Source organism: Oryza brachyantha, chromosome 5 (genome assembly GCF_000231095.2).
Source record: "Oryza brachyantha chromosome 5, ObraRS2, whole genome shotgun sequence".
Lineage (NCBI taxonomy): Eukaryota > Viridiplantae > Streptophyta > Magnoliopsida > Poales > Poaceae > Oryza > Oryza brachyantha.
The window spans coordinates 18,578,352-18,595,382 of NC_023167.2; the positions used below are offsets into that span (position 1 = coordinate 18,578,352).

A 17,031-nucleotide genomic window follows, 5' to 3' on the forward strand; every position below is an offset into this window, starting at 1 on the left:
GCTCAAGTCTAAGTAGGGGTCAGTGGAAATGGGATCAGCAGTGCCTGGTAAAAAAAAATGCATGGTGAACTCCACGTATCTTGCACAATCTGACCATGCAATCAACGGTTCTGATGATCTGATAATGTACAGCCAAAGGTCAAACGAAAAAAAAATCAAACATACTCTATGAAATGAAAACTGACTGATTATGCAACACTTAATTGTGTCAGATAAACACAGCTGCAACATATGAGTCTACATATGCATACAACAAAGCCCTTTCTGAAGCCTCATCTGGATCCAATGCATCACAGATAAGGCCTAAGGACAGGGAAAAAGTTCAGTTCAGGTGTTTATTAGTTAGATCATGCATTGTTCTGTTAACTTATCATCTCTTAATTAAGATCTGATCTCACACTAACCATAGTTGCATTGCAAGAAGTGGGATAACTGTTTGCTGCAGTGCAATGCTACTGCTAATAGTGCTTATGCCAGTTTTTCAGCTGTCAGCATAAACTGTTCTCAACCAAATTCAGCAGATGCCATTAGAACTGTGCTCCATTATTCAGCCAATGATATGCTTTTGGAATGTCCACTAGATCCTTGAGCCACTAAGTCCAACGGACCTACTTAAGCATTTTACATTTAGGTCAACTGGTGTATGCGTTCCTTCTGTCCTCCTGGCATGCTCCGTTGTGACATTTATCTGAATAATGCACAAGCCTTTTCTCCTGAATAGATCCATTATGCAGAGTTTTTAGACATGGATAATGGATTGGTGAGAAGTTGGAAAAAACAGTGTCTAGAAATATCACCATCAGTAGATGATTCTAGGAAGTTTTGTTGATTATGTTCTAGGGTGACTATGATCAAGAGAGTAGTACAACTCATTGGGCAGCACAATTGTATCATGGAGGTTAAATACAAAGTATTCAGTCTCTTTATGGACCAAATTTTGTGTCAAAAGTATAGGTTTCTCTTGCAGCATATGCCATCATTTGTACTCTCGAACTTTCCACAAAAATTATAAAACTGAACACATTAATGTTGTCTGAATGGAAGTTTACTAGAAAAATCATGAGAAATAATAGTTCAGAATCTTCTTGAGCCAAACTTTACACGAGAAAAGCACAGACCACTAAGGCAGCATATTCTGTTATAACTTTCCAGGCGAGTCACAGCCGTCGGGGTTGAGATTTTGTGAACGAGACCTTACAAGAAAAGACTCAAAGCATATCCTTTTAATCACTTTAAGCCTTTGGCTTAAATTTGATACAAGAGGCTCAACTAAAAAAGTATCTGCAAATTTATTTTTCCAGCTAAGTACATTTTGAGTTCCATAAGAAGGCGGATCAGTAGGAAGGATCATGACATTTCAGAAAGAGAAATGTGTCACAGGCTGAGATAAGAGAGGATTGCAACAAGTGCAGAGAAGGAATTGGATAAGCTCTACATCAATTTCCCATGGCACAAAGTGGGGATCGGAGGCACCTAAAAAGGAAGATGGAAAGCAGGCTGCAACAATCAGGGTTCTTTAACAAACCAAAACACATGCACTTGAAGAGGATATGCTCCAATCTAAATGCTCACAACAGTTCCTCCATTACAGTCAAGGGATGTGTTCTTGTGTGTGACCTGCAGCATTGACACCCACCAATGGTGGTTCTTTGCCTTTGACAAAGTGCCTTTTGTGCATCATTGCCTCCAACCCTGCCTTTTGGTGTGGCATCTTTGGATTGGTGGGTGGAGGCTATGTAGATGAACATGGCTTCCAATTGGGCTGGGTCCTGAAGAGATGCCTGATGTTACACCCAATTAAACAGTCTAAGAGACAGACCAAATCACTATGAGATTTTCAAAGATGGGTTGTTCATGAAACTTCATGTTAGGTTGGAGATCATCCCTGTGTTCTAGTGCGCAACCCTGTTTATCATTGATTGCCTGTTTGTAAGCATAACATCAGATTAGCTAGATTGTTTATCATAACTGAAGGTCTTGGAATTGCATGAATGCAAACAAACTTGGGGGGTCTGCATTTGTGTTGTCATCAGAAAAGGGGCTATCCTATGTGGATACAGCTTCGATCTTTCGGCTTCGAAACAACCAGGCTTGTCGGCTTACATATCATAAGAAGATATGTAAAGTCTATACTAGGTTTGTTTTATATTATAAGACTTTCTAGGCTTATCTAAATTTATCAATCGATGAATGTATATACTTTATATACATGTTTAGATTCATTAGCATCTAAACAAGGTTAGTCATACAGTGAAACGGAGGGAGATAATAGGAAGCAAATTCAAGAGATTTTGGTAGTGAACAGAGAATTGTAATTCATTCGCATGCCCTTAGTTTTTTCTTTAGCCTAAACTAAGCCAGCACTTAGCTTAGGAAATATAAACTGGCGTATTCTTGAGCAGATAGGATTGAAAATAAGTGACATTTATTACAGAATACATGAAAAGTCTGTAAAATAGTTACACATTTGTTGTGAAAGGACAAGAGACATGATTTATGAGTAGGCTCCACTCATTTCGTTAGCTAGTTTTTGGGGTGAAAAAAAACATTTATAAACGTACAATTGGTATTGCATATTTGCTATTTTAACATCTTTAACCCCACAAACGCTGGAGTTCAAAAGTTCGATGGATCGTGGGTGTCTGCGAGGTCCGTATACCTAAGGAACCATCGGTGTACAGTAAGGGATACTAATGCGTGTGAAGGAGGAAGATGGTTGAATAGTCTCATAGTGTACCTGACAGACTCATTGGTGTACTCTGTACGGTGTATGATTGTTGTGGAAAGACAGGTGACTTAATTAAATGATCTAATTTACAAGTGGGTGAGTCCATCACGATATAACCTTATTGGTAGCTTTTCGATTATTAAGATACAACACAATTGTCAAAACGAGACAGCCAAAAAAACAAAATGTTACTATTCCTCCCGTTTAATCTTCAATTCATCATCATTGGTAGATTACTTCTCCAAAAAAAAAACTATGCAAGCATGTATATCAGTATATGCATGTGTATACTAAAGCAAATGCAAGCCTGAACAACAGCAACCACAAAAAAATGGCCCAAAAGAAGGCTCAAATCAGAAGTCGAATCCACCAAATCAGTCACCAAGTTCATCAGACCTATTAAAAATTAAAGAGTAAAGTACATGGCCGGTCTCACTTAGGTTCATAAACTTAGAAAATACACATTTAAATCCATGAACTTGTTTTAATGTAACATCCAGGTCCATGAACTTATTTTAATGTACCATCCAGGTCCATAAACTTGTTTTAATGTACCATCTAGGTCTATGATTAGACGTTAAAACAAGTTTATGGACCTAAACATATATTTTCTAAGTTTATGGACCTAAGTGGTACCGCGTCACAATTTGAAGAACCGGCCATGTACTTTACTCAAAATTAAAATTATTGAACAGAAGATGAGCAATCAGATACAAGGTTGAGATTAACAAAGTAATTTTGTTGATAATGCTTGTTGCATCATGTTATTGCCTTGCAAAGTCGATGCAAATGAGAAGAAAATCATGCACAAAGAATCGAGGTGGCTATGTTGACTCGACAGAAAATGAGAGAGGACAATAGGATTATTTTTTTACAGGCAGATAAACTATTATTGTCATGTAGGCTCCATGGGCACGTTAAAGTATGATACTTTGTATGAGAGTGACAGAAGGTAAAAATAATAATAACTCATATCCACTAGGAGTTCTTTAACCCTTTTTTTAGTTGTTTTTAAAGTTAGTGCCACCCTAAGACTGCAACTTCAGAACCACAACGAAATCTCTAGCGTTCAGATTAACTTCAGAACTAGATGATACAGCGAAGAGATAGCTCAGACAGAGTAACCGTGTTCTGATTAGTAAAGACGATATGATATAACGACAGACACTAATCTCATGGATTTTGGATTGCTATCCTCAAAGCATTGCACTACATTTACTTGGTTTTTCATCTGTAGCGTCTCTTCTTCTAAAAGAACACATTATAGAAGCTGAAACAAAGTGAAGTGGTGTCAGTTTGCAAATATGTTTATGGGTAAGTCTGATATCCTCTATAATATCAGATGAATATCACGCTTCAATTCTAGCTGGGACAGTTCAAAATATGGGAACACGGGAAGAACCGATGCAGGAACCTGACAGAATAGTGTAACAATCTGTTTTGAAGGTTTTTTATGACACTTAACAAGTTACAAGAGATATCCCTCTATGGCTCTACATATCATCATAAGTTAGATTAGCATAGGCTGGTACATTTTCAGTTCAGATTTCTAATCAAATGGTAACCAAACTTTCAGTTTATTATTAATGGTTTGAACAGTATACATGGCCCATTGGCAGTGATGCATTAGAAGACATTTGATTCGGGGAGGTACGCCAGTAAATGGAAAAAGAATACAGGAGGTCAGTTTCGCTGTAACTACAAGATGTGATCCGCATCAGAATATCCAAACTGGTCAAGACATTGGCATTGTGTGAGAAGGCATAGCTTGAGTAGCCCGTGCCCATAATGTGGATACACAGATAAGTGCTTCAGCTTTGGCTCTTTCAATTAGTGAATGGGAATAAGCAACAGCAAGCGCATCAAGATTTGATTGAAAGAAATCTAAAAACCAGCATGGACTGCCTTGGAAGTGGTGATGTGATGTAAACAGAAAAAAAAGCAGCCTCAGACTTAATTTAAGCAGCAACAGCAGCAGGCTCTGATTTATCTATTCCTTCAATGTTGGTTATTCTCAGCTTTGTCAATTCCTGAAAATTACCAGTGCATAAGGTAAGAATTAAACAATGGATATAATCAATAGCAGCATTTATTTAGACAACACAATATAATGAAAGCAACTTATGTGAAATTACCTGACGGTGGCCCTTTGTTCGGCGATAATTTTTTCTTCTTTTCTTCTTGAATATTATAACTTTTGCATCTAGCGCCTAAAATACCATCAAGAAAATTTGAGTTGGAATTGTGTACCACAATATGACTTGTATCGAAACTGGGTTCTATCTAACTAATTCTAGAAAGGTAACATGTTGAATTAATGGCAAGAATTAAAACACGCAATTGGGAAAAGTATACCCTTTCTTAATCGAATATCTCTGTACACATTAGGACAAATGATTGTCAGAAAAATCCAAAAGCTGCAAGTAGCACTTAACCCACAAATATAGTTCATACTATATCTTATAATCATTCAATTTCAGTTAATTTTGGTAGTTTGGAAGGATCATACAAAGAAGAACACAGGTCAGTGCATTAGTTCATGGCCCTTCAGAAGTAATGAAAAACTCTATACGTTTGTTATCTTATACAAATCATACGTAAAGCAGATATCCAATATACTAATAAAAACATGCTCAAAGCATATGGAATGTTGTACTAGATACTTAAGTTTGTTAGCATCATCAGTCGATGGTAGCATAACGAAGGAACATGTAAACATATGCACCGTTTGTTTCCGTGAATTCTCTTGCATAATAAATCAAGTAATATTCTAATTCATCAGTGAGGAGGATCCTATTACGACACACATTCCCAACCTTAACGATGGTGCACAATAAAAAAGTACCCAAGGTACCATCAGCCTTCAAATACATAGATCGCTCGTACACCTAGGTGATGCTAAAAAAGGTTTCATGCAAACTAATGATTCCTTGATACATATGGATTCAGATAACTGGAATCTGCATAGATATTGCTGAGCGCATGATTTGCAAATGCAGATCTAATACTTAGCAGATGTGCTTGTAATCTTGTTTCAGAAAATATAGACTAACAACATTTCATGAACTTCACTCTATTGTGAAGACTGTCAGACTAGATAACATGCTCCTAAAAGGTGAAATAGCATCAAGAAGAGTCTTTCTTACATGCTCTTCAACAACAGCGTGAACAGCAGCATCAGGAAGAATTGGCCTCCCAATGACCGTTTGAGTTTGTGAACCAAGCATGAGAACTCGATTCAAAATTAACTGCACCAAAAACATCATCAAAGCTATCAATAGACCACTATCACAGACACTGATGGAACATGGAACACAGGAACAATATTATGAGAGTAAGGTATAACAACAATTCATGTTTCTAGCACGTCCACATACTCTGCAAGCTTAAATTTCAATGTTTGGTACATTTCTGAAGCAACCTTTTAATAAGAAAGTTCAAAGCTCTCATCACAAATAAAACAATTGTCAATAGTCAAAAGCGCCAGCAGAAATTCTGAGGTATAACGGTGGGATCATAGTACCCACATCGGATCATGCATTGCATGCAATTCTACATCCTAACATAACAAGTGCCTTACAATCAGCTCAGAACTTGGAGTTTCACTGCATGGGTATAATTTATTGCCATCGTCACACGAGAAAAGATCAAAGATCAATCTACTAAAACATGATCTCATAACCTCGACTATACTCCATCAAGTTCACAAACTTGATAAAAAAAATAAAATGTAAACAGCTGCGTTCAAAGTGCAGGGTTACCTTATCATTCACGTCGCAAAACTTCAACCTCTCCGTGAAGATTGAGTCGCCATTGCTCACCTTAAACTGATGTGAACCAATCTGCAGGCAGAAGCAACGGGTATCCAATCACCCACAAGATCCACGCCCAAACACAGAACGGTATAGCTTGGGAACAAACGGAGCAGACCTGGACGACGGCGAACACGGGCTCGTAGGGCTTGAAGGGCTTCTCGTCGGCCCCGAGCGGGCCCATCACCTTGTACCCTATCTCCGCCGCCTCCGCCACCTTCTCCTCCTCCGTCTTCCCGCTGGGGGGCTTCGCGGCCACCGCCTCCTCCTCCTCCTCCTCCCCCCACTCGTCCTCGCTCCCTTCTTCCTCGTAGTGATCCTCATCATCCCCTTCCTCTTCGTCCCCCGAGGACCGGGACGCGAAGTGGCAGCGCGAGGGGAAGAGCCGAGGGGAATCGAGGGCGGCGCGGGGACTCCGGGGCGCGAGGGGCTGGACCAGGGAGGTTAGGCTTCGCGTCGGGATCGAGGCCGCCGCGAGGGGTTGAGTGCTGTGGGCGACGAGGCGGCGCGAGAGGAGGCGGAGGAGGCATCGCCGCGTCGCCATGGCTGCGGCGGCGGCGGAAGGGGTAGAAATGGAAATATTCTCTGGGCAGCGGTTTTTGACGAGGGTTTAAGGGGATGAGACGGGGAGAGTGACACTGCTAGTGGGCCCTCTTCGAAAAACATCAAACGAGTTTACGCGTTCTAGTGGGGAAGACGTAAAAGTTCTTGATAAAACGCGTATTCTTGACTTCTAGCTTGCCTTTGCTCTCGTACAATAAAGCATTTTTGTTATTACAGCCTCCATTCATCCATCCCAAAATCATCCATCCCAAAATATGATTATTTTTAAATATTTATATATTAAATATTAAAAATATTCTAAATATTTAAAATTTAACTATTAATGAAAGATTTTAAAACGTAGATCACTTAATTTGTAATTTATCATGAAACAAAATATCATAATGTGTAGCTATTTTATTAAAATAAATTACATTATATACAACTATTGAAAACACTAGTTGTTGCGACTTGCGAATCCGTCGTCACGTCCGTCTCTATAATACACATGTATAAATACTTTAGCTACTCTTTATACTTATGCGGTTCTACAACTCAATTTTCTAAAAACGTTGTTTTGCTTGTCAGATCAAATAGTTTTTTATTTCTAGACATGGTGTAACTAACTAACTATCATGCTTCAACCAATTAAAAATATTTTTAGCAACATGTTGTAATACAAGTATTTAGCTATTTTGTAAAAGTATTAAGTAGTATCTTGAAAATCGTATCAAGATAAATATAAAAGGGAACACACATAAGGCAGATATACATCCACACACGACAAACACTAAATCCCTAACCTCGCTACAGTCATTTTAAAGTGGAACGCATGATCCAGATGAATAAAAGAAGTAAAGAGCAATGCAATTGGTTCATCAAGGTGAGAATCATTACATATTTCTCACTATGTCCTGTAACATTTACCTATGATCAAGACACTGGATCGCAAGTTCGTTGCTCAAAAACAAAAGGAACATTCGGAATTTTGGGTGGTAAGTTCAAGATCAAACTTGAAGTTAACTGAGAAATTCTGAAGCAGGCCACGCCGATGCAGAGGATGATCAGCAGCATTTCTTCCTCCCAATCTCGACGAGCATGGCCATCAGAGCCTCACACATCTGAGTGGCATCGGCCTCGGCGCGATCCTTCCTCAGCGTGGAGTGCACCATCCACGCGTGGTCCAGCCTCCTCTCCGGCCGCACCACCACCGACCCGGGCACCTCGGCGTCGCGCCGCGTCACCAGCCCGTCGCTCCTCTCGCCGTAGCGCAGCCTCAGGTGGAGCGCGCTGACGGCCATGGCCGCCGACGCCGGCACCACCACGGGGAGCTTCAGCGAAGCGAGCAGTGATTCGGCGTACTCGGACGCGGACAAGAACCGCGGCAGTGGGAGCCATGGGAAGAGCTCGGCTTGGGCGACGCGCGACAGCGTCGCGAGCATCGTCGGGGCGGTGCTGGCCTCGGTGTGGAAGGAGATGATCGGCAGCTCGTCGACGGGGAGCTTGTGCTTGGAAATGAAGTCCCTTCTCTTGTCATACGTGAGATCCTCCAAGGCCCTTATATCACCCTGCATTTGTTTACTTGTTAAGAACATGACATGAACGGACAAGAACGTGATAAGACGAATAAACGATGGTATATGAACAATTCAAAAAGGCTTTTTTTAGAAGGCAAAGGGATTTGGCATTTGCCTAACAACTCATCAAGAAATGGTTGGTCTGATTAAGTCATATAAAGATCAGGATAGTGGGTATACCTTGATAAGTTTGCATATTATGAGTTCCATGATCCTCCTTGTCTCCTTGTCAGCAATCTGGCCCTCCCGAAGTATGTCAGAAGCTACCGGGGTGCCACCATACGGGCTCTGAACCAATGCCAGTCCGGCAACCTTGCCCTTGAGCTCAGACCAGTACAACGAAAGCGCCGCAGCTGCATCAACTCCTCCTTTGCTATGGCCGAGGAGCAACACCTGTTTACCAGAACCCCAGTATAGTTCTTCTATGTATAATTTCAGTTCTCGTGCATTTTTCTCCACTGATGCCTGAGCGAGGTGAAAAGCGAGTTAAGGGACAAACAGAATGAAACACTAAAATCGATGCTTGACAAAACATGAGAAAAACCTTTGCATGTACCCCAGTTGAGTTCAGTTACCTCACTATGAATCCTTGCAATATGGCAAGTAAGCCCCATCTTCGAAAAGATTCTTTTAGTATTGACAAAGTAAAGTGGACTGTGATTACTAAAAAGTCCTGCATAAGAGCAGATAACGAATCAATTTTAAGCTTGTCATTTTAACTTCATCTGAAAATATTATAAAGATGCCTCACCGGGGATAAATAAGTAAACCAGTGTGTTAGGCAGATGATGCATGCCACTTCTGAAACATTAAGCCTCTTTTAGTATTATTGGCCTGTGTCTGAACTGATAATAATTGAAATTTTGATCTGGACTGATACCAGGAACAAGTCTGTTACTTTTTCAACTGATATTCAGTAGCTATAATTTCCTCTTATTGTTCATAACAGGAGTAGCTCTACTTATACACAAAGAGTCCATAATATTCCTCTCGAAATGAATTTACTGTACTTTGATAAGCATAAACAAAAAAAAAATTACCTGATGCTATGCAAAAGCTCCTTGAAACGATTTGTACCATCAACTGGACAAGGCAGTGCTTTTGTTCTTTGTAGCCATCCTATATCTTTTGAAGATCCCTGCAATGTTGTCCAGAAACGATGTAACAACCTGCGAGCATACAATAGTTTTTTATCACCTGGCTAAAACAAACAAAATTCACTACACAGACTTAACCTCTGGGATGGTAAAGTTTCCTCAGCTGCTCAAGAATGGATGTAACCACATAAAAATTGGAAATCTGAAGGCAGCAACAAACCTGGCTAGTTTAACATGAATCTCGCTTGCAACAGCACTGCACAGTTTTCGCAAATGGAATGCCAACTGTTGTCCCAATCTGAAGCCATGCAAAAAACAGGGAAACCTGCCATATGATCTGACAGAACAAATGGTTGAAATATGAATAAGAAAAGAAATAATCATCTATAGTATCAACATTCTGATTAGGGAGGTTAGAGAGAAAAACCAAACCTTTGCCAAATACTGGACAGGGATTTTCTGACAACAATGGTTTCAGATAGTCCATTCGGGGGCTGGTCTTTTTTAAAATTACCAACGGGCAGCAAGGAATCCTCTCCATGAATGTATCTTTCGGTGGTAGGCAATGATCTTTTATAGCAATGAGAGAATTGGAATTCATGATGTTGTGGAATCCAATCAATGTATCGAAACACATGTTCTGGCATAACAAAATTAACATGTAGAAGAAGTCAAGAAAACTGAACAGAGCTAATGACATATACACTCAATCATAATGAGAATGTGATTTTTTAGAGCCAATCATCAAGTGCATTGGTTACCTACCCTAAATTGATATCGAATAGATCTAATGAACTAATCAAATTTCCAACAGATTCACTATGTGGTAAAGGAAAGTAGCAGATATTTACAAAGAACAAGTAATTGGGAAATAGAAAGCAAAAAAAACTACAACAATACAGAGGAAATATTAGCGAGTCTATATTCTTCAAACTAATAAGCTCTGACATTATATACACAACTTGGTACCTATTAATTGTGCCAATTGGTGCCGTAACTGCCAGGCAAGGTCTAGGAAGCGTGAAAAATAGTCCTCCATGTGTGCTCCACGGTGAAAATGACAAAGAGCATCACTTGTGATGTTTTAATCTTTTGCCTAACAAAAGATCAACATGTCAGCAACTCAAGTATCAAGGGAGTTTGTCGGCACGCTACGGTTTATCCATATTACAAGATAAGATTATAGTCCAGGTAAGCCATTTTAATTGACCTGCATGGATACAAATTACTCCTACTAAAACCGTCATTCTTACTGTGGCATAAACGCCACTGAGTCAAAGACCAATTTGTTGACAACATTGGCTCCTTGACATCATAATATAATCGAGCGACATTTGTTATGACGAACATTTTTATAATCAACAAGGACAGCAATATAACAAGATAATCAAGTAGAACAGATAAATTATTAAAAGAAACAATTGAATAATGGACTGAACAACTGAGTAATGGAATGAACGGCCCCGCGGAAAATAAAAAGTAATGGAATGAACTCCACCTAGGGGAACAGAGCAACAATAGAATGAACTCCGCCTAGAGGAAGAAAGCCAGAGAGGTAGGCCTCAAGGCTAGCCTGAAATCCTGAACCATCCTCTCGCAGGCATTTCGCCGAGCACAGAGACTGCAGTAGCCTCAAGCCTGCGCCATGTCGCGAGCAGGGAAGGCAAAACGTAGCAAGAAAAAACAACGAAATCAATCACCTTTCAAAGGAGAAGCTCGTCTCTACCCGTCAGGCCACCGCCACCTTGGCCGTTCCCGGAAAAGATCCCGCCTTTGTCTCCCTCGCAGCGGAGGCGTGGAGGGAGGGAGGGAGGGAGGAAGTAGGTCAGGTCAAAGAAGCTGGCTGGCGACAATCCGCGCGGGCGAATTGGATCGTGCCCGCGTTGCGTGACGCGACGACGCGCGGGCGAGGCGCATGGGCGCCGCGTGGGGGAATCGTCCGCTCCAGCGGCTTCCGTGGCGCGCCATGCGTGAGCGGCGGCGCCCCCATCTTCTTGGGGAGAGTCTTTGAACCTATCTGGACGATGAACAGTAGTGTATCCAGCATTCGCTCGCTCTTTGTCGCGCTCCGATTGGTCCGCCGCTTAGGCTTTTAGCCTGATGCCATGGCTAGGGCACTACTCCTAACTACTAGGCCAATCCAGGAGCTTGTAGTGTTTCCTTCCAACCTCCAAGAACTGTTCACAATCCTGATATCGGATCAAAAACCGATGGGTAGCGCTCGCACCGTCTTCGGATTTTTCGTGAAAACCGTTCATAAACTAACAAACCAATAAAGTTTAAACAAATTTTGTCAAAAAATTACCGAGTAAAAGTTTGTATTATCTGTCGGTTTTGATTTCAGTAAAAAAAATGCTGAGTAAAAAATACCGACCGGTACGTAAAGTTTGGATTTCAGTATGTTTTTTTCTGTCAGTTTTGTAAAAGCCTGCTTCCAAGTTCCTCCAACGCTCCATAGCACTAAACGAATGTTAAAATGTTAGAACTCGAATTTAGCGTGTAACGTTGTTTATTTTGTAACAACTGATTTAAAATCGCTGACTACACATATTCTGGAGCTTGCATATTTGCTTCCAAGTTCCACCTCTTCTAATCCAAAGATGCAAACTTTGGGTTCATTTTTTCACTTCAAAAATTGATTTTTTTTATCTTAATTTTGGAGTTGATGTTTCGGCTTTTCTATCCTAGTTTATTTTTTTAGTCTTTACTTCAAGATCACAAAAACACATATATAGAAGTTTTATTTATATAAATATATCATTTGATTTTTTTCATAAAATAACAAACAACGACACCCTTTTAACCTTTGTTGAGTTGATGATCATCGAAAATCGTTGAATCAAAAGTCAATACTTTGCATACAATACCAGCTTATAAACTATATGAGCCGAAATGTCGTCTTAAAAGCTTCAGCCAATATAGCTAAGACCATCTTCAAGAGGTGTTTAAAACTAATATCTAAAACTGAATTTTATGAATTAGGCTAAAAAACATATATCCAACATGTTTCAAAGTTTATTCTCAAGTTTTATGCATGTCTAATATCACCTATCTCTTATCCTAAATTTAGGACAAAAATATATGTTTTTAATACAAGTTATCCAGTTTTGGGTCTTTTTAAAGGAGTGTGTAATTTTTTTGTCCAATATTTCTTTGGATGGATCTAATACAAGGTTTCGGAAAGTAAGTTATTAGTATTCTCTTGAAGGCTCTGAGCCAAACTAACAGGACCTTAAAAGTCCAGCTTATAAGCCTAACCAAAGAGTCTTACAAGAGATTTCTTAGAAAAAAAAACATAATTGGAACTTAGTAGCACAACATCAGATGATGTAGAAAAATCTAATCTCCATTGGTATGTCTTAATTTCACTTCTCTGTGCTTGAAGATCCAGAGAACAGAAGAAGGGGGCAACAACACAGAGGGCGTAACAGTATCCGGCAATTCAATTTCATCGCCTCACAAGTCATGCAAACACAGTGACTACAGCATCTACACTAAGCACCACTATTTTTTCTCAGGATATGCTAGATCGGCTGAGCAATTCGGAGAAGACAACAGCAGAAACATATTCATAGAGCACAAAATTGATGCAAAGCAAATGGATCGCGAAACAGTTTAACATACTATTTTTAACCTGAAGACGGACCAGTGAGCTAACAAAAACAAAAGGATACACTTTTGAAGACACCTCCGGTGCACACAAAGTAGAACATTACGCAGATCGGTGATCTTATCAAGTACAGGCTACCAAAACTTGACAGTGGCATAATTCTTCTCCCAGGTGATAACAATCAGATTAGACCAGCTAATCAACACACTGAATATAGCGACACTGTCGATCTAACAATTGTCACAAGCATCTCATTCAGGGCAAGCAAATGTAACTTGTACCCTACTAAGCCAATGTAACCTATACCCTTAACTTACTCCTTGTCTTACCATTTGACTTCTTCACCTTGCTGCTCTTCTCCACGATATCATTCTCCAACTCGTTCAATGTATGTGTGCTATCTTCCTTCTTGGCCTTCTTTTTCTTGTTGCTGACTTCCTCCAATGCAGGCTCATTCCTCCTCCTGCCCTTCTTTTTGTCCACACTTTGATCCTCCTCCTGATTGCCCAGTGCACTCATGCTCTTTTCTTTACCCTTCTTGCTAGCCTTCAGCTCTGTCTCGTCGGCAGAGGTACCCTTCGCCTTCTTCCTTTTCTCAGTCAAATGCTCGGCTTGTTGCTTCTTACCTCTCTTCCTTTTGCCACTCCCTTTTGCAGCTTCATCAACACCTTCACCTTTCACATATTTCAATGCCACCTTCTTGCCCTTACTCTTCTTCACTGGAGTTCCAACTTTCGCGGCATCGACGATCTCCCCAGAACCACCTTCTCCCTCCAATTGCGGCGTGACTGGGACCTCAATCTTCATGCCCAACTCCGGCACGAGTTGGTAAATTGGCAGCGCAACCGAATCCACCGCCTTCAAATGCAGTGCCCTCACGTTCGCCCATTTCTTCGGCACCTTCTCCACGGCCGCCGCCACTGCCGCCATCACATTATCCACGATGTCCTCTTCCTTCATGTCTAGCCTGCCCACCTTGATGCCAGAGCAGGTGCCCGACCGCAGGTACAGCAGAGTCGAGTTCATCACCTTGCGGACCTGCTCCGGCCACCCGGTGCGGGCGAAGTCGACGGCGATAGGGGCCTTCTTGGTGGAGTAGAAGGCCTTGCCGAGGACGCGCGGGAGCAGCGGGAGGACGGCGCGGTCGGCGATGAACAGGTCGTGGGAGGCGGCGAGGCGGCGGCGTGACTCGTACGGGCGGTAGTCGGTGCGGAGGGTGGAGAGGGGGATGACCTCGGAGACGGGGAGGTGGTGGGACCTGGACGCGTCGACGAGGTCGGAGGCGGCCGGGGAGCGGGACTTGGGGCGGTCGTCGGAGATGACGCAGACGGAGGCGGAGTCGGCGGGGAGGACGGGGTGGGGCAGCGGGAGGAGGCGCGGCTTGGTGGCCGGCGAGGCGGGGATTCGGCGGAGGGAGAGCTGGAGGATCAGGAGGTCGTCGCGCTCGTCGGTGAGGAGGTTCGCGGGCAGCTCCGCGGCACGCGCGCGCATCCACTTGGACAGGGCTGCCACGGCCCAGGCCACCGTCGCGCGGTCCACCTCGTGCTTCCTCTGCTGCGACGCCGACATGGCTGCGTCGACGAGGGGACGGCGGCGGCGGCGGCGGCGGCGAGGTGAAGCGCAGACCGAAAGAGGGGGTGTGGCGGCGCAGGAGGCGAACCCCTCGCGGCAGCTGCAAGTATACAAGGCGCAAGGGCAACTTCGCTCGATCGTAGCCGTTGATTTGATGTGGACGGCTAGGATTTCGTGACCTCTTCTGGGCTGCCTCCTCCAGCCTTTCAGGCCCAGTTAGGCCCAGTTAGAGGTTGCACAGCCCGGCTCTGTGTAGCGCGCGAGCGGACGTATCATGCCAGAGAGTGGAGGTGAGCAGGTGAGTTGGGTGTCTCGTTTCTGATTTTCAAATATTTCACTCCGTGCAAATAAAGGATCTGATCGGGGTATTTTCTAGCTGCGGTTTTTTTCAAAAACTGTTTCTGTCAGAAGATGTCTTAAATGATCCATAATTTCTAAGAATTTATAGGTATATATTTTGACAAATTGAACTAAGAAGCCAAAAGCTGGAGAAGTTATATTTCAAAGCTTTTTCAGATTCTTATAAACTAGCTAACAAACAGTTGTTTCTAAGAATCTAAAGCTCCCAAAACAGGTCCAAAGATGTTTTAAATCCATATGAGTATTTAGGGTGAGTTTAAAAGCGGGGAAAAAAGAATAATTGGAAGATTACCTAACACATGTATCTTATTATTATTGAATGATAAATTAAGTAGTAGTTATTAAAAACTTAGAAGATGAGTTAATATGGTTTTAAAGCATGTTTAGATTGATTTTTTTTACAGGGAACATAACATTTAGAAGTTTGAAAAATGTGCTCACTTAAAAGGAGTAGAGTTTCTTTCTTTCTCTTGCAAACCAACGATGCCTTAGTCCCTATGATGAAATTATTTCATTTAGGAACAATAACTTAAGAAACTAATCAGCTGACAACTTGATGATGCAATTCAAATGGGTTAGTATATACAACCTTAAGAGTGTCATCCCTATCTTTTCATTTATACTTATGCTTATAAGTCAAAATTTAAATTTTCAACCGTAAATTTAGAGTTGATTTGAGAGTTTTTACATAATCTTATTTTCTAGTTTTGTCTTTTAGATTACTAAGCATAAGTATATAAAAGTTTTATTAGTAAATTATTTTCCATTTATAAATAACAATCACCCCTATAATTCAGAAGCGTTCGTATATACAACCTTATGAACTTCGACACTGACACTTATAGTGTTTCTAGTTTGTTGAGATTTTGCTTGAAATATTTATTTCTCCTTTCATGGAATAATATTTAGTGTTGCGAGTACTAACTACTGAGAGTATTTATTTAGCGCCTACACATGATTTTCAGTAAGTGTCTCCTTTTTTCCAGGTAAAGTTGGTAGATATGTTTCACTCTTGCATGAGAATGATACAAACTTTCGAAGCATCGCCGCTTGATAGTAAAAGTTTTAGTTCTCATGTTCAACATGTTGCATCATGGTCTCAACCATTTTAGCTGCTGGGTGAAGTAACCATTGTTTGATGAATTGAAGTATTGGACTATTGCAAGAAGTTTGGTCACTGGACTTTCAAGAAACTAAGCTTGGATACCGGTCACCGGGCATGTTTGGCTGTATGGAGCAGTGCAGTGCATGTGCCAATGCGCCATGTGCTAAAATTTATAACTTTATAATATCATGGTGGTTGAGTGAAGCGGCGAGTGCTGCCAAACATTATTAGGCACGCACTGTTTATAGTGAAGATTTTTTTCAAGGACAAAGTCTTTCAGGTGCAACATCGTATTATAAGTCAAAATTTATTTTTTACCTTAAATTTAAAGTATATTTTAAGATTTTTTTACGTAGTTTATTTTTTAGTCTTGGTTTTTGATCGCTAAAAAATATATATAAGTTTTATTTATAAAGTATTTTTATTTAAATATGTTATTTAGTTTTTCAAATGATCATCCCGATGTTTTATCCTTGCGTTAGTTAGGATAAAGTTGATCAAGCAGGTGATCTTTTAATGTCTCAGAATCTTGCTGTGGTAAGAGCACTAAGCTGATACATGAGGTTAACTATTCAGGCTCACAAGTCAGAATTTTATGTATTGTTTTTCTTTCTATTTGATGCTGAT

The 17,031-nt window shown here is 41.1% G+C and overlaps 3 protein-coding genes across 5 annotated transcripts; all 3 read right to left on the minus strand.

The window, feature by feature from the left end:
- Positions 1–4,155: 4,155 nt before the first annotated feature.
- On the minus strand, positions 4,156–7,118 carry LOC102716413 (50S ribosomal protein L21, mitochondrial). Its single transcript, XM_006654706.3, has 5 exons — positions 6,659–7,118; positions 6,490–6,570; positions 5,875–5,976; positions 4,864–4,938; positions 4,156–4,758 (listed from the first exon to the last, which is right to left on the minus strand). Exons 1-5 carry the CDS (start codon positions 7,082–7,084, stop codon positions 4,687–4,689), a joined length of 756 nt encoding a protein of 251 aa, XP_006654769.1. The 5' UTR covers positions 7,085–7,118; the 3' UTR covers positions 4,156–4,686.
- Positions 7,119–7,839: 721 nt separating this feature from the next.
- LOC102716132 lies at positions 7,840–11,830 on the minus strand. 3 transcript variants are annotated; one of them, XM_015837331.2, is made up of 9 exons: positions 11,458–11,830; positions 10,727–10,853; positions 10,190–10,397; positions 9,978–10,094; positions 9,701–9,829; positions 9,412–9,458; positions 9,236–9,333; positions 8,841–9,125; positions 7,840–8,651 (listed from the first exon to the last, which is right to left on the minus strand). In XM_015837331.2, exons 2-9 carry the CDS (start codon positions 10,794–10,796, stop codon positions 8,148–8,150), a joined length of 1,458 nt encoding a protein of 485 aa, XP_015692817.1. In that variant the 5' UTR covers positions 10,797–10,853; positions 11,458–11,830; the 3' UTR covers positions 7,840–8,147. The 3 variants fall into 3 exon arrangements, with proteins under 3 accessions (XP_015692817.1, XP_015692816.1, XP_006654768.1); XM_015837330.2 differs by having other exon boundaries at positions 9,412–9,461; XM_006654705.2 differs by lacking the exon at positions 11,458–11,830 and adding an exon at positions 11,256–11,312 and having other exon boundaries at positions 9,412–9,461.
- Positions 11,831–13,118: 1,288 nt separating this feature from the next.
- LOC102716690 (ribosomal L1 domain-containing protein 1-like) lies at positions 13,119–14,999 on the minus strand. The gene has a single exon (XM_006654707.3). The coding sequence runs from the start codon at positions 14,934–14,936 to the stop codon at positions 13,668–13,670; it is 1,269 nt and encodes a 422-aa protein (XP_006654770.1). The 5' UTR covers positions 14,937–14,999; the 3' UTR covers positions 13,119–13,667.
- Between the last annotated feature and the right edge of the window lie 2,032 nt (positions 15,000–17,031).

Excerpts from the sequence above, each read along its gene's own strand:
- LOC102716690 (XM_006654707.3), bottom strand. The coding sequence starts at position 14,936 with ATGTCGGCGTCGCAGCAGAGGAAGCACGAGGTGGACCGCGCGACGGTG.
- LOC102716132 (XM_015837330.2), bottom strand. The coding sequence starts at position 10,796 with ATGGAGGACTATTTTTCACGCTTCCTAGACCTTGCCTGGCAGTTACGG. Across the intron at positions 10,398-10,726 it reads CCAATTGGCACAATTAATAG|AACATGTGTTTCGATACATT; the intron begins GTACCAAGTTGT and ends TTGTTATGCCAG. Across the intron at positions 10,095-10,189 it reads CTGTCCAGTATTTGGCAAAG|ATCATATGGCAGGTTTCCCT; the intron begins GTTTGGTTTTTC and ends TTGTTCTGTCAG.
- LOC102716413 (XM_006654706.3), bottom strand. The coding sequence starts at position 7,084 with ATGGCGACGCGGCGATGCCTCCTCCGCCTCCTCTCGCGCCGCCTCGTC. Across the intron at positions 4,939-5,874 it reads ACGCTGTTGTTGAAGAGCAT|GCGCTAGATGCAAAAGTTAT; the intron begins GTAAGAAAGACT and ends ATGGTATTTTAG. Across the intron at positions 4,759-4,863 it reads GAACAAAGGGCCACCGTCAG|GAATTGACAAAGCTGAGAAT; the intron begins GTAATTTCACAT and ends GGTAATTTTCAG.